General features: G+C 38.8%; 1 protein-coding gene across 1 annotated transcript in view; it reads right to left on the bottom strand.

The window, feature by feature from the left end:
• Positions 1–729: 729 nt before the first annotated feature.
• Positions 730–17,836, bottom strand: part of rorc (RAR-related orphan receptor C) — a 183,693-nt gene continuing 166,586 nt past the window's right edge. Inside the window, exons 11-13 of the mRNA XM_087286850.1 lie at positions 1,720–1,830; positions 1,520–1,629; positions 730–1,413 (exon numbers count right to left, since the gene is read on the bottom strand). Coding sequence (XP_087142976.1) covers positions 1,249–1,413; positions 1,520–1,629; positions 1,720–1,830 — 386 coding nt within the window. The 3' untranslated portion in view covers positions 730–1,248. The remainder of the gene's footprint in view (positions 1,414–1,519; positions 1,630–1,719; positions 1,831–17,836) is intronic.

Genomic DNA, 17,836 nt, shown 5'->3' with positions numbered 1-17,836 from the left:
TAGTGGACCACCCCTTTAAACCCTTCACTTCGAGCGTCAGCAAGTTTTTTTTTTTTTGAGGTTCAATTAGATTTTTTTTTTCCACAACACCTGCATTAAATACCACAGTGATTTTAAAAGGCCATAATAAACCTAATGACTCTTACCTAAAGTTGTTGAATTGTTCTTGTAGATGTGTGTTCATTTGCATTAAATTCATTACAAATAGATGTCCAGGCATTCCTTATCTTTGATTCAACAGTTAATGTGTGCAGTTTATCTTCAAATACAGGATGTGTCGAAATTATTTGCTATAAAGGACTTTTCTCATGTTCAGTAAAGTTCTTTGATCGTACTCTCTATTCAACATCCATTGCCATTTGCCTCTCAGTTGCATACAATTTTAACCTTTTCTTGGTTCATTCCATGTTTTATAGGCAACCTCAATCCAGCTAATCCTGATTTGCACAGGTGGTATTAAATTATTGAGTGTATTTTAGTTGAGGACTCTATTATCCAGGTTATAGTAATTTGTACTTAATCTGTGTTTCAGAAAGCCATATTTTAAAACATGATTAACTATTCTAGATTAAAATCACTCCTGTCCTAATTTAATCTTGGTCTGTGAAACCACCCCTACATGACCTAAGACTGATTAAAACATTTGTTTAAAGCATACGGTGAACTAAAAAACAACCCATAGCCAAAAAACAACAGGTTCTTCAATGTGACATTAATGAAAAGTCAGTATTACAATTACCAAGACAAGCTTTAATGTGAAAGAAGTATAGAAAAGTGACATATCAGGTGTCAGAACAGATGACCATAGTTAAATTAATGCAGTAATGTAGTAGGCTATAGGTAACAAATCACTAAGCATACATGTATCTGAGAAAAAATAATTCACAATTGCTAAATAACTTCAGTTCAAAGATGCCAGTTCCTGAACTCACTATATTTGACAGAGATTTGAAATCTTTAATTGTGTATTTGGTCATATCAATATCTTTATAAGCAGTAAAGTTTTATTGTAAGGATTAAAGGTCTTTCAAAAAACATTCAAATATATAATGTTTTAGAATAATCAAAGTGAGATATTTTGATTAGAAATTACACTAAACGGTAGACAATAGACATTATGTTTTTTTAGGAGTTGCAAGAATGTTTATTTTATCAGGTTAATAATATATTTAAACCTTTAATGCATACACTACTGTATGTGATATGATATCATTTCTATATCTGAAACTGAAATGTGTCAGTGTTTGTTTAGTGTGTGGTCAGTGAATGTATATCTGCGTCAGAGCCAAAAAGCTCTTTGTATAGTGGAGGGAAAAGGGAATGAACAGTGAGAGGGTAAAGCTGCCGGAACCATTGCAGTTTCTCAATATGCAGTGCACACATAGACCTCAACACCGGCACTCTCTGATACAGCTGCAATCACACAAAAACAAAATTACCAGTTAAAAGCCATTCCAGCTGATTTAAGTTTTCACTTTATGCATATCTTTGTCTCAGTTCCATCTACATCCTCTTTTACCTTCTGCAGTAGACTCTCTTGATTATCTCTGTGCAGTATGTGTCTAAGGGCAAGCTCAACTTCTGTCCTTACTCTCTGAACTCTTTCCCTGTCCTCCAGACATGGTCGATCTATTGAAAAATGCAGAGAATAAAAAGAGAGTTAGTCTATCCTAATTTAAAATAAAACAATTATGTAGTAATGTGGCTTATTTTACTTACCTGGATTGATTAGGATCATTGCTGTAAACACCGCCATCTGCTGTTCATTCAGTCTCAGTGCACACAGATTGTTAGCGAATTCAAAAACTGCAGCTATTAGATCGCTACATGCTGCAGAAAAAAATAATAAAACCAATTAGAAACACAATGAGTTGAACCATGCTGATTTTATTTTGGGTAGATTGCAAAAAATTGTGCTTAATTGTACTGAAAGTGCACTTTAAATCCTAAAAGTATAATTTAAAAAATGTACTAGAAATTTCTTAAAATAAAAAAAAATACACTCATGTACTAAATACACTTATGTACACTTTTAAAAGGACAGTTTATAAGAATGTCAATTCATTCATTTTCTTTTTGGCTTAGTCCCTTTATAAATCCGAGGTCGCCACAGCAGAATGAACCGCCAACTTATCCAGCACATTTTTACACAGCAGATGCCCTTCCAGCCCCAACCCATCTCCAGGAAACATCTACACACACTCATTCACACTCATGCACTACGGACAATTTAGCCTACCAAATTCAACTGTACCGCAGGTCTTTGGACTGTGGGGGAAACTGGAGCACCCGGAGGAAACCCACCCGAACATAGGGAGAACAAGCAAACTCCCCATAGAATTACCACCTGACCCAGCCAAGGCTCAAACCAGCAACCTTTTTGCTGTGAAGCGACAGCACTACCTACTGTGCCACTGTGTCACCCTTTTTGTGGATATATATGATGCAAAACAATGTTTCTCAGAGCTTTAAAGGGTTAGTTAATTCAAAATAAAATTTTGTTATTAATTACTCACCTTCATGTCATTCCAATCCCCCATGATCTTTGTTAATTTTAGAAATACAAATTCCTTATTCTCCATAGACAGCAATGATCCAGGGAGGTTTAAAGTCCAGAAAATGAAACAAAAAATGTAGTCAAAAAATTCCATGTGACTTCAGTGATTCAACTGTAATCATATGCCGCTCAAAGAATAAGTTTGTGTGCTTAAAAAATGTAAAAATGACTTTGTTCACTTACGTCTTCTGTGTCAGATAAAGTGCAAGTTTACTATGGGCAATGGGACACTGTTGCCCATAGTGTGTTGCCCATAGTAAACCGGCACCCTGACTTGATGCTGGAGAGAAGACAATTACAAACAATGTGGTTTTTACAGTTTTTTGGTACAAAACAGAAACTGATAAACAAAGTTTTTTTTTTTTTTTTATTCTGCACAAACACTTATTCTTGGAACCTCTTATGATAACAATTACAACAAGCTAGTTGCATGGATTTTTTTGGCAATGTTTTTGGTTCCTTTTCTGCACTTTGAATGCTGTGACTATTGCTGTCTATGGAGAGATAGTTCTTAGATTTCATCCAAATATCTTAATTTGTGCTGTGAAGTTGTGAATAAACACAGGTGTCAGGGGATTGGATTTACATGAGTGTGAGTAATTTATTCTAGTGTAGAGAATCAACGGATCCTTCCAGAACTGATCTAGTGACAAACCATATTTTCCTTATTGGTGCCTACATGTCTAAGCTTTGATTTCATTTTTAAAGCAATCCACAAAGCACCCAGCAAAAGGTAATCCACAGGATGACTTGCTAGTTGATCACAAATGCTCGCTAATTAACTTAACCTTCAAACAATAAAAGAGGCTCTAAACTCAACGACCTCTCAAACAGGGATCGCTCAACAAGCCTTTTCGGTTCGCGCCTGCAAACCGCATCTGTGAGAAGAATACACATTTCTCAGGCAGACAAAGAAGCGATAAAAAAAAAAAACATCAAAAGTTAAATGGACATTCAGTAAAACTGTGTTTATTTGAGTAATATATGCTTGTTTTAAAGAGCCTTATTTATGGGTTTTTGAAAATGACCTTCCGTGTAGTGTGTAACAGCTCTGAGTGAAGTGAAATATCCAGCTAAGGCTTAAACCTGTAAGTGTAGTGTTTAAAACTGTTGATTTATCTATAAAAGAGTCGACTCATAGTGCTTCAAATGAGTCGTCTTGATAACGACTCATTAGGTGTTTCGCGGTGACGCAGCTACGAAACACAAGCCCCACCCAGTAGTTGTGTGAGCAAACTCTGGAGATTTGAAACTTGCGGCCCCACCCACTAACACTGAAAAAAAGGCTAGACACACAGACGCCGGTTGAATGAAGTCACGCTGTGCTCAGCTGGATATTATTGAAAGTCTCTACACAAAGATGAAACTATAAAGAGTCAGTGGTTGTGGCTTATTTTTGCAAAAATACCTCAGCATTATAGCCTAGCCTTGTGCAGTTTGAGTGCTCCTTGAAACTACATGCTTACAAAGAAGAATTCATCTGCCATTTGTTAAAGGAAGGATCAGAAAAGACTACTGATGGACGATGTCAGAACATAGATCAGTGCATCATGGATCATGGTTTCTTCCTCCATTTCACAAGTGTAAGTATATGAGATTAAAATTGTTGCTTCGTTTACTCTAGCTTGCAAATTATGTATTAAGTTATGTTTTGTTACTTATAACCATGTGTGTGAAAAAAAAGCAGGAACAGTGTGACGGGCTAGGAGACTCTTGTTGATATCCTCCCCAGTTCTTGGAGTTTTTGCTCAATAAAATAGTTAGTCGTCTGTAATCTCAAGTCTATCGTCTGTATTTACATTCACCCACTGGCAGCCAAAATCCTCGCCTTACACTATGAAGCGTGTATGCACCGTGACTCCTTTTATATTGTTGATTAGCTGCTGGGTATTTTATGTCTTGCGCTGAAGGTTGTCAATGTCGACCAGTCGCAGCAGGCTGTGATCGGTCCAATCAGCGCAGATTAGCTTCTCGCTAAGGAGGGGTTTGGGACTAAATGAATCGCTGGACGATTCATATGGGAGTCGCTGGTATAATTAGGTAAAAAATAAATGCATATTATAAGACCATGTAAGTGTTTTTGACCTTGCATGCATTTTAGACTGTTGTTGGAGACCCTTACAACCAAAATATGACCCTATTTCAAATATGACCCTATAATAGGGGCTCTTTAAGTTTCTGTAGGTTTTAATGTGTACATGTTCCAGGTATTTAACATAACTGTCATGGATCGTTAATGAGTTATAGCCATTAGCGGTGGATGAAATCTACAGAATGTTTGTGAAATATTTTTTATGTTTGGTAATGATTGGAAGCTAGGAAAGATTTAAAAGGCATCTATGATGAAAATCCTCTTTTGTAAGCTGTTTGTGCTGAACTGTGTGTAGGTATATTGTGTAAACTGTCATTTTGGAGAAATAGAAATATAAGTCTCTTTTTTATTTCCTGATGCTAAAATAGGATCCAAATTCTCCCATTTTAAGGCAAACTACAACTTGACATAGGATTGCGGTTTCCCCACCCACCAAATTGATTGACATGTATTAACATGTCTCCGTAGTAACGTGCATAATCATATCAACAAGACAGGTTGTGCTTAACCCTCTGGGGTCGAAGACCGATTATACGCGTTTTGACCTGTTGTGTCGTCAAATTGCTAAAATAAACTTAAATTACACTTTCAGTTTTGATCGTACAGATAAGATCAATACATCAATCGAATCTGTTATGTGTCTACTTCTTGTTGTGTACACTCACAACAACAACAAACGTGTGTGCTTTTGCAAAATAAGGAAAACAAACAGTGTAGGCATTCTGTCTTTTCTCTCTCCGTGAACTGCTTATAGAAACGCGTCAGTAAAATGCGCTGAAACTCCGCGAATACAAAACGCACACAAATGAGACATGTATTTCTAGAAAGCTTAAAGTGTCTACTTTTAAACGCAGCTATGCATGTTGAAAACAAACATTGCTTGATAAATAATCAGTATGAAATCAACGCTATGTCTAGTTTCTCAGTCTGATCTCATTAGTTTTAATGCGACCACGCCCACGAGGCATTGTTATTACAAGCATCTGAAGACGCGAGCAGACGGTGGTCAGAAAAACACATCACTAAAATGAAAGGAAACTCAGCAAATAGTCAACAAAGATTATGATTTCTGATATCTATATAAAGCTTGATATGTCTACTTTTGCATTAACCAATTCAAGTCGAAAACAAATTATCTCTTTTTATGTAATCCGTATAAAAGTAAGGACTGTACGGATTCTCCTATATCGCCTCATTACAGCAGCGTGGTCCCGCCTCTCAGTAAGCGCGCTTCATATGTAAATCCAGATGTGAAACAACAGAGGTAAAGGACCAGTGGCAAAGAGAGCTAAAGTAGACAAGAATTGCTCTGAGTTTGGTCAGTATAATGCGAGTAATGATGGTCTTTGTAACTGATTAGTAAAGTGCCATTTAGGCTATTTGTTAAGTAAAATGTAACATTTAATTGTTATTATTATACGGTTTCAAGCAGTTAAAGTCAAAGTTATTTAATATTTAACTATAATATTTATAAACAGTTATGTGTTGTTTTATTAATGAAAGTTCAAAAATAAACACGTACGTTTATATGGATGTTTTATTTATTATTATTTAATTAAGTTAAGTTATTCCTTAATTTTTACATAAAAGGTCAATTAACTTAGGTAGGCTACTTTATTTGTTAATGTACGAGATCGAGGAACATGTTTGCCAGTAAATAATGTTCTCACCACTTTAAAAAACTAAATAGATAACTTGCGAAAAGGATGCAATAAAAAAATGCAAGCGCTTAATCATTCTTCACAATCGGATTTGTACGTGCAATAAGCCGAGGCTATATTGAGCTGACAAGAACAAGCCCTAAAAAAAAGTCTGGAGAGAGAATTAATATTAGCTAATATTAATGATTATGAACACGAACTGCGTTGTATGATAAACGCCTCACAATGTTGTGATCTTTTCTGAAGAACAGATAATCCATGTTATTGCTGTCTCCCCAGCCAGGTTTTCATCTGCTTTTTTTTCTTCTTCTCGCTATAAACAATAAAGTATCAGCGCCAGACCAGTGGTTTAAATTACATTTTACTCTCCTGATTTCTTTTCTTTTTATTTTAAAAACATAAATGTTTAAAGTTTTGTATTGCATATATAGTTTTTAAAATTATCATTCAGCCTACCTGCAGCGCATATGAGAGGTTGTGTGCTGGGCAAATCCCCTTTACTCATGCTACCTATTTCATTTATGACACTGTAAACTTGACTTGGCAGACTGATCATCTTTAAACTCAAAAGGTATTTTTAACTTGAGACTGCTTCTGCATAATGTGATGTTTCTTATTACAACTGTTAGCGGTGTCAAATTGAAAGCAAACATTAAAAAGGGTTTCGTTTTATCAATTGTATAGTTTATTTTCAATAATAATGTATTTAATAAATTATAATATTGATTATTGTGTAGACTACAGTGTCCAACAAAACATTTTTATTAGGTTACTCTAATAGACCTAATCCCTAACTGAAAAGCGAATGTGAATTTTTTTTTTTTTTTTTTGCGTTTAAAAGACAGGAGTTGATTGAAGCATACATGGCTTTTTTTTCCCTCGTCGTCAATCGCCACTAGCTTGCATGGTTCGGGACCCATGGATCTGCGTATTGATGGATTTGCTCTTCTCAGTTTTTGGACTCTCAGCAGTAAATATTAAAACACACTTTAACACTTAAAAACCCCTACAAAAAGCGTAATCCAAATTAATTCGTTCACCTTTCTCGTGCGGCACGAATCCAAACCTGAACTTGCTGAATCTCGCCTAATGTTATATTCTAACAGATATGTAATACTTGGCAACATAACAGTAATCTGTGTTTCAAAGTGTGTGACGTCCTGTACTACCACCGGTGGCAACTGACAGTCACAGCCCTAGTCTTAAGTATATATATAAAAAATATCGCAATATATATCGCACAGAAAAAAATATCGAAATGTCAATTTTTTCCAATATCTAGCAGCCCTACTGCCTACACTATATTTATAACAGCATAAAATAACAAATGCTTACTGGTTCCAGTGTCTGTTACTTCCACAACTTCCTAACAAGGAAAAGTTTCAGATACGCTAACCCGAAAAGGTCCAATGACTAGCCAGATTTTTTCCCAATTTGATGACCCTGCTGTGAATATGAATGGAGAAACTATGGATCATGTCTGGAGGTAACAACCACCTGAAAATTGATTCTAATTTCAGAACTAGTAACTAGTGGCAACCTGGTTTTCAAAATCTTTACTTTTACTGTTTTTTGGTGCATTCAATTTTGTTGATAAACAAAAGGGCTCTTTTCAGTCTAAGTTAGCCTCACACAGGGCCCCAATACTGTACTGATAATGGCTTCGGTCTGTCTTAAATATTAAATATCAATATTAGTATTGAAATTAATATTGTGTTTTAGTCACTTACTTAAGGTAAGTGCAAATATCAACTTATTTAAAACCGGGTACCAGACAGCTTTGCCTGTCAAAATAATTAACAATCAAATTTAAATTATACAAATTATAAAGGTGTTTATTATCTGACCAAATTTGAAGCATTAGTGTGATTTTACCAACTTGTAGAGCCTCGTATTATCAAAACAAAACATCTTCAATAAAACAAAAAGGAATTTATTAACCAAAAGATGAGTGACACAGTGGCGCAATGGGTAGCACAATCATCTCAGAGCAAGAAGGTTGCTGGTTCGAGCCTTGGCTGGGTCAGTTGGCATTTCTGTGTGGAGTTTGCATGTTCTCCCTGTGATCGCATGGGTTACCTCCGGGTGCTCCGGTTACCCTCACTGTCCAAAGACATGCTGCAGGTGAATTGGGTAGGCTAAATTGCCGTAAATTATGAGTGTATGAGGGTGACAGGCCGGCCGGAATGTGTAAAAAAGTCGTTATCATATGGACAAGTCTAAATGGAGGACTTGTTCCAATAGAGCCGACCCCGCAACAATACAGGACTAAGGGCAAAGAAAAAAAAAGAAGAAAAAAAGAAGAAATCATTTGTTTCCTGGCATAGTAAAGGTGTTAAGAAAATAAATGACTTATACCAGGAGGGAGTTTTCTCTTCATTTCAGCAGCTATTTGAAAAGTTTATTATTTCAAATAACAGCTTTTTTCCATTATCTACAAATTCAAAATTTGGGTGTAAAATGTTCCTTGAGTTTCAGGATTTACTAGAGAAGCCCACAGTTTGGAAAGGGATTTTATCATTACTCTATTGTAAAATTAGGGCACTAATTGATAAATCCTTGATAAAATCTGTGTGGGAAGACGATCTGGGAAGTACAATGTCAGATGCGGATTGGGAATCAGTCTTATGCCGAATTCGCAAGTCCTCTGTTTGTGCAAGACATGGATTTTCAGAGGACAAACCTAAAGCTCTCAAAGCACTTTCAGAATATAGATCCTGCATGTAATCGCTGTAATTCCACCCCAGCCACTCACACACATATGTTTTGGTCTTGTATAAAGCTTAACTGCTTTTGGGACAACTGATTGCCATTTTTGGGATTTTTTCCATGTCATAAAATCTTACAAAGATAAAACTGTTTGCATAGCATTTTTGTGCTCCTGGCCAAACGACACCTAATATTGCTTAGGTGGAAGGATCAGAAACCTCCAACCCCATCACAGTGGATTCGTAGAGTTCAAGTTCAAAGTAGAGTGCATTGTTTGATACAAATTGTACGTTATTTGTTAAACCACATTATTATTTACCCTTTTATTTTTCAGCATTATTTTTATTAATTAATTTATTATTATTATTATTCATTGTATGTGCTGTTGAGCGATTCGGTGGCGCAGTAGGTAGTGCGGTTCCCTCACAGCAAGAAGGTCGCTGGTTCAAGCTTCGCCTGGGTCAGTTGGCATTTCTGTGTGAAGTTTGCATGTTTTCTTTGCATTCCCATACGTTTACTCTGGGTGCTCCGGTTTAGGTGAATCGGGTAGGCAAAATTGTCTGTAGTGTATGTGTGTGAATGAGTGTGTATGGATGTTTCCCAGAGATGGGTTGCAGCTGAAAGGGCATCTGCTGCGTAAAAAACATATGGTGGATAAGTTGGCAGTTCATTCCACAGGGGTGAGCCCTAATTAATAAAGGGACTAGGCCAAAAAGAAAATGAATAAAATAATGTATGTGCTGTTGAAACTATCTATACTTTTTAAAAAATATTATTGTTTTTTTTTCTTTTTTACTGTAATTTGTCATAAAAATTATTATTAAAAAAAAAAAAAAAGAAATGTAGCTTGGAGGCTACTCTGTCAAAAAGTGCATAGGTGGCTCTGTCGAGCTATTTTGCCACTCTCATTTCTGAAACCTAAAACCAAAGTTGGAAAGAGTAATAAAATCTTCTACTCAAGTTAAAGTATTGTTTCTTTCAAAAATTTCTACTTAAGTAAAAGTAAAGTTACATGTCTATAAATCTACTCAAGTAAAAGTAAAAATTATCTCATTAAAAACTTATGAGTAAAGAGTGACTATTTCACAAAAGGGACGAGATGATATAAATCTCCAATTAGATGTTTATGCAGCTTTAAAAAAATAAAGACCAATAACAAAAAATAAATAATTATTTAAAATATTTTACAGATTATCCTATTTAACAATTTAAACATGTTAGGTAAATTATGCATACATTTTAACATCTAATCCTGGTGCTAATGAACATTAGCAATGTCACTAACGCAGTGGGGCAAGTTACTTCCATAATGTAATATATGATAGTGCTTTTATAGTTACCATTGCTTTTTTGTTTGTTTGTTTTTTGGTAATTAGTTACAATATTAATGTCTCTGAATACTTCTGTGGTTATTTTGGTTGAAGTAACCTAAAAGTTATACAAAAGTAGTGTAACACATTTGGGGTGACCAAAACGAGAGATGGGTCTGAAATACAGGAGACTCCTGGGAAAAACGGGAGTGTTAGCAGGTATGGTGAAATGGTTTCTGGGCCCGATTTTTTTTTCTTTTTCCATTGCATTATTTTATATTTTTATGTTTTACTCAGTAACGGATATGATTTAAATGTAGTGAAGTACACTACTTTAGGCAGATCATACTTTTTTAAACACTACTCTTAAAAGTACAAATTCACCAAAAACTATTTAACGGTGCAGTATGTGATCTGCCAAAATGCTAACCGCTTAGCATATTATCTTTGGACGGCGGGGAGGGACTGTGATTCGAAGCCACGCCTCCTGAAATTGCGAACGTGTGCACCGAGTCGCAACAGGAGACAACCCACTAGTTCATGTAATTTGCCAGTTAATTAGTGTTTGACCAGCAACATGCAGGAATTACATTCATTACTAAGCTATACTTGCATGCTATTTCACAGCGAATATTCAGAGTAGCATGGTAATATTCACCAGTGTGGGGGCTCTGTGTCTCCCGGGGTGGGCGTTCCTCAGTGTCTGAGGGCATTGGGGGCCCCACCCCCTCTGCGGGGTGGTCAAAGAACAACCAGAGGCCAGTCTCGAGAGGCTGGTACCCCTAGCACATTTTTTGGCAGCAAGGAAACACCTGCCGATGGTGTCCCAGTGGGTCCTGTTCACAGTGGAACATGGCTACAAAATACAGTTTTGTGCACGCCCACCTTGCTTTAACGGTATTGCACCCACCATAGTGAAGCCAGAACAGGCTCTGGTTATGGAACAGGAAGTACTGGCCTTATTAAAAAAAGGCGCAATAGAGCGTGTTCTCCCACTCGACAGAGAGTCAGGGTTTTACAGCCTGTATTTTATAGTTCCCAAAAAGGATGGGGGATTGCGTCCCATATTAGATCTGAGAAATCTAAATCGGTCCGTCGGGGCCCTCAGGTTCAGGATGTTAACCATCAAAAACGTGGTGTCACAAATTCAGTCCAAGGACTGGTTCGTGACGGTAGACCTGAAAGACGCATACTTCCATATTTCCATCCTTCCCCAACACAGGAAATACCTGAGGTTCGCTTTCGGGGGCGAAGCGTTCCAGTATCGGGTTCTTCCATTCGGCCTAGCTCTGTCACCTCGAACCTTCACCAAAATAGTCGAAGCGGCACTAGCTCCACTTCGTATGCAGGGTATACGTATCCTAAACTACATAGACGATTGGCTAATTCTAGCTCAGACACACGATATGGCAGTTCGGCATCGAGATGTCGTTTTCACCCATATCAGAAGGTTGGGGTTTCGGTTGAACACCGCAAAAAGTGTGCTTGTTCCAGCCAGGACGACCATTTTTTTAGGTGTGCTATGGGACTCCATGACTATGCGAGCACGTCTGTCCCCGCCATGAATCGCTTCAATTCAGTCAGCCGTACACATAGTCAAACTAGGCCAGTTCATCACTGTGAAACACTTTTCAGAGGTTGTTGGGTCTCATGGCAGCAGCAGCCAGCGTGATTCCGTTCGGTCTGCTGTACATGAGACCCCTGCAGTGGTGGCTCAAATCCAGGGGGTTTTGCCTCAAGGGGAATCCTTTCCGCATGATCAAGGTCTCGCGGCGCTGCCTTCGAGCCTTAAGTATGTGGAAAATGCCCTGGTTCCTGTCCCAGGGCCCAGTGTTGGGGGCTGTCTGTCATCGCGTCATGCTTATGACAGATGCTTCTCTAACAGGCTGGGGAGCAACGGGCTTAATCCGCATGAACAAGATCTCGCGGCGCTGCCTTCGAGCCTTAAGTATGTGGAAAATGCCCTGGTTCCTGTCCCAGGGCCCAGTGTTGGGGGCTGTCTGTCATCGCGTCATGCTTATGACAGATGCTTCTCTAACGGGCTGGGGAGCAACCCTGAGGGGGCTCTCTTTTCAGCTTCGTGCAGAGAACACCAGCTGAACCCAGTCAGCTGTCAGGTAGCCCCAGTGCTAGAATTTCTCCAAGATCGCCTGTCTGCTGGGTTAGCTGCATCCACTCTGAGAGTGTACGTGTCAGCTATAGCGGCCTACCGTTCTCCCCTAGATGACGAGTCACTAGGACAGGATCCGCTAATTCGTCGCTTCCTTCGTGGAGCCATAAGGCTAAGGCCTGTCAGCACACACAGGGTACCGACATGGGATTTAACATTGGTGCTCGAGGGGATCTCTGTTCCCCCATTTGAGCCACTGCAGGAGGCGTCAGATAAGTTTCTGACACTAAAAACAGCTTTCTTATTAGCTATGTCTTCCTTAAAAAGGGTTGGTGACCTCCAGGCTTTGTCGGTTGCACCTTCATTTCTGGAGTTTGCTCCAGGCATGTCCAAAGCCTTTCTTTATCCCAGACCGGGGTACGTGCCTAAGGTGCCCACTCATGTGGCGAGACCTGCTACAGGCCTTTCACCTGCCCCCATTTCAGTCGTCGGACCAAGAGAAGTTAAACTTACTCTGCCCAGTTAGAGCTCTGAATACATATGTTAACCAGGTTATCAACTGGAGAAAGAGTGAACAGTTACTGGTCTGCTTCGGACCCTCAAAAAGGGGCAGTCCGGTGAATAAGCAGACAATAAGTAATTGGATAGTTGAGACTATCTCAATTACCTATCAGGCTGCTGGACGCCCTGCACCTAAATTTGTTAAGGCCCACTCCACAAGGGCTGTAGGGGCCTCCAAAGCTTCTATTTCGGGCTCAGCCCTTTCTGACATTTGTTTGGCGGCAGGATGGTCGACTCCACATACATTTGTGCATCACTATCAACTCGATGTAGACCCCTCACCAGGGTCCTCTATTCTCACTGCGTAGTTTGCGTTCACAGTCAGCAGTGAGTCTGGCCTAGTGGGTATTGCGTTCCCCTAGCGTTCTGGTTAGACGCAGTGTTGAACTTCCCTAGATGGGGAACGTCTCGGGTTACGTATGTAACCATAGTTCCCCGAGAGGGAACGAGACACTGCGTATTCCGCCATACTCTCTTCTGCCTGTTACTTCTTTCAAGCAAATTCAAAGTTGATACTGAATGCTCAGTACAGGCTTTTATACTCTCTGGTCTGACGACACCTGCTTAATTACATTAGATTGATTTCACATGTGCTTCAAGACACGTATAAAAGAGGTGTTCCCCTAGCGTTATGGTTAGACGCAGTGTCTCGTTCCCTCTAGGGGAACTATGGTTACATACGTAACCCGAGACGTTTTTGTACCTTCAGTGTCTACAATTTTGTTCCTTGGGGGTACAAAATTGTCCCTTAAAGGGTACAAATGTAGAAGGTACAATTTTGAACCTTTAAATAGAGGTACAAATTTGTACCCTTAAGGGTACCACCCCAGTAACGGGCCATTTGTACCCTAAAAGGTACAATTTTGTACCTTTTTTTCTGAGAGTGTAGGATAGCTGGATCCGACACGGACTCCATATGGCTGGAATATCCATAACGTCGATCCATGCCGGCAGTGCCCAGCTGCCGGGCCTCCACCACCTCCACACCAATCTCTAGATTACACATGGGCAAAACACCGTCACCAAACCCCGGCACGTAACCAAACTGCTGCGCTCTTGGACCCTCAGCATGCCATTGGGAGGAAATGGGATTTGATATAAAATCCGAAAAATTCTCTGGTTTTGCGTAGTGAGGACCAGGGCAGGGATGAATGTCTCCCGATAACAACAGACATATCATGATAATTAACCCTAAAGCTTCATTTTGATAAAGTTGAGTTGATGACTTTGTTTGGGACTTTACTCGATTGTGCAAAGATGGAAAAATAGCGCTGTTAACTGATGTTTTGTTGTTTAACTAAATAAAAATCTACATTATCGATGCTGTCAAAGGTGCCTTATAAAACTGAAAATAGTCACATCAATCTTTCGCCAGGAGATGGTGGCTGAACTACACATCTGTGCATATAACCCATTCATAACACAACACAATAAGTGTTGTAAGCTTAGCCTGACTTAAAAAGTTTTAAAACAGAACATAATCTGTCTAACAGTAATACTTCAGCTATGGTGTCGTCCTTCCTCCATCGTGCAAAAGTAACTCCAATATTGATGCAGGATAAATATTAAAAGTTTTAAAGAGCCCATATAACTGGTTTTTGAAAATGCCCTTCCATGTAGTGTGTAACACAGCTCTAAGTGAAGTGAAATGAAGTATCTAGCTAAGGCTTAAATCTGTAAGTGTACAGTGTTTAAAACTGTTGATTAATCTCTAAAAGAGTCAACTCATAATGCTTCGAACGAGTCTTCTTGATAACGAATCATTAGGTCGCCATGATGTGACAACGAAACCAAGTAGTTGCGTGCGCAAACCCTGGAGATTTGAAACCTGCGGCCCCACCCTCTAACACAGAAAAAGCCACACACACAAACACGCCGGTCAAATGAAGGCGCAATGTGCAGATGGATATTATTGAGTCTCTACCCAAAGATGAAACCTCAGCATTAGAGCTCTGCCTTGAGCAGTTTGAGTGCTTCTGGAAACTACATGCTACAAAGAAGACTTCATCGGCCGTTTGTTAAAGGAAGGATCAGTAAAGACTACTGGATGGACTATGTCAGAACCTGGATCGGTTTCTTCCTCCATTTCTCAAGTGTAAGTACGTGCGATTAAAGCTGTTGCCTCGTTTATTCTAGCTTGCAAATGTATTTAGTTGTGATTTGTTACTTATAACCACGTGTACTGTATTAAGTTAACTCGCTATATTCTCATATTGCGTGTAAAGACACATCAAAAACGCGACGCGTGGCGCTTTATTTACGGACCTCCGTGGAGGAGGGTAATGTGTGTGTGTGTGTGAGCGTGCGTGCGGTGTCATACGAGGAGGAGGGTAATGTGTGTGTGTGCGCGCTGTGTCCTCCTTGCAGTGTGTGTGTGTGTGTGTGAAAAGAGCAGAGTGTGACAAGCTAGGAGATCTCCTCGCCAGTTCTTGGAGTTTTTGCTCAATAAAATAGTTAGTCGTCTGTATTTTCAAGTCCATCGTCTGTATTTACATTCATCCACTGGCAGCCAAAATCCACACCTTACACTATGAAGCTGTAAGAATTGAAATATTGCAAATATTCTGATATCTTTGACAATTCAAAACATGAGCTGAAGACAGGGCCAATGGACTCCACAACCCACCAGGGGGGAATGCGTGAAAAACCAGTTCCTGCTGCATTTGCATCTGACTATGCTGAGACTCAGCTTCATCCCCCCAAGTCACACATATGGTCATTTCAATGTTTCAATGTTTTAGACTAACCAAACTGACTTTAACTATCATGTTTGATATCATTTGAAATGTCTCAGTGCGATTGGTACAATGGTCTCATTCTCTCAGAAATAGACATAATCAGAACAATAAATATATAACTTCAGGCATCTTTTGAACCACTTAGAGGGGTGTGCCACTAAGTGTGAATGCCTTTTGTTCACACCCCCTTCCTTGAGGGAATTCTTGGATTATTTAAGGTAAGGTCTAAGAAAAACTCAGCGCGATTCTGCCTAACCAGATCAGCCCATAACATGGCTTGTTCCATGTTATGTATATTTCAAAGTCAGGAATGTATCTTTTTCATCTTGGATTTATCTTTGATAATTTGATGTTTTGTATTGATCATTTATGAATTGACTGATTGAATTGGCATAATACATTTACCTGACTAATAAATTATAATGTTTGACCATATTTTGCTCACTCTGTAATTATTAATTCAAGTAGATTACGCTGTATCCTTGTTTCCGCACGTCTTGCGTCAGGTCAGTAGACGGACTAAAATCCAATTGAGATGGAGCATTGGCACACTAATTGTGTTTTAGCGATCCGGCTGACTCTTGATATTGATTCATGTGTACTTAGGTGGAAAGGGCGATAACTTCCGTCTAGGTCAACAAGGTGTTGCACGACTAACCTAGATTGGGTACCCAACCTTTGTTTGAAGGTAATATTATTCTAAATTAAGTTCATATGGGAAACCATGGGCTTGGTGAAAACCAAAGTTACTATAGAGTCCAGTAGTCGGGTACATTTATATTAATGCCCTAACCTCTAATTAGAAATGATGATTGTCTTAACTCAAAGGTGTACATCTAAGCTGGACTAACTAAAGTATTTTAGAACGAGCGCGCTGGTAGCGGCCATCTAAAGTATTAGTCAATTTACCTCTGTTTAATATTCAAGACTGACCGGAGTGTGACCGTGAGGGACGCCTTCGGCCGAGGCGATTTCTCTGAGCGACATGAGCACCCGAATGAACGGATGTAATAGTTACTAGTGAAGACAAACGGTTCAAACATTTATCTAAATTACATATTGATATAATCTTCTTAATGTTTTATAATTGGAGTCAGATAAAACGAGGATAAATATATTAATATTCTAAACCACCTCATATTAAAATTGGAGTCAGATATGAGTTAAGTTTAATATAAATCAACATTGTGCACTGGAAAGACCGAACATGCAGTGAACCTTCATCCACCAGTGGACACCGGCATTGGGCCAACTGGGTGGACCTTACAAAGCGTGTATCCACTGTGACTATTATATTGTTGATTAGGCACTGAAGGCAGTCAGTGTCGACCAATCGCAACAGACTGTCATCGGTCCAATCAGCGCAGATTAGCTTCACACTAAGGAGGGGTTTGGGAACAAATGAATCACTGAACGATTCATATGGGATTCGCTGGGATAATTAGGTAAAAATAAATGCAGATTACAAGATAATAAAAATGTTTTTTGACCTTACATGCATATTAGACTGTTATTGGAGACCCTTACAACCAAAATATGACCCTATTTCATGTATAATATGGACTCTTTAATTCAACATTTTATTTCACCATGTCTGTGATTGTCTCACAAACGCGCGGTGCTCATGCAGGCGGGCATGCACGAATGGCAGATATGAGTGAACAAATGCGCAGAAGTCCGAATCTACATTTGCTGACAGACAGTTTGAGCTACTTATAAGAATTTTGGGAGATGTCGGCCTGACAATATTTAATTGGATGAACATTTTTTAGTTTTGTGCCTTACCCTGAATATAAAATTACATATAAATACATTTAGATCATTTACTTTAATCATTACTATTAGACTGGGAAGAGACTTTGAACCAGCACAACAAAAATTGTTTCTGAAGACAATCACGTACTGCTCCTTTAAGTACAGTAACGTGAATAAATTTAATTTGTTACTTTCCACCCTTGCCTAAAACAAACACAAATTTTAACTACTTCTGGTGTGTGCACAACATTTTGTGAGTTTTTGAGCATGTTTAGCCCCTTAAAATTATGATTCTTTCTAGAGAAGATGATTTAAAGCTGCAAGCAGCAATGAAAAGCACATC

Source organism: Danio rerio, chromosome 16 (genome assembly GCF_052040795.2).
Source record: "Danio rerio strain M-AB ecotype USA chromosome 16, GRCz13ab, whole genome shotgun sequence".
NCBI classification, from domain to species: domain Eukaryota; kingdom Metazoa; phylum Chordata; class Actinopteri; order Cypriniformes; family Danionidae; genus Danio; species Danio rerio.
This window is presented reverse-complemented; position numbering and strand designations above follow the sequence as displayed.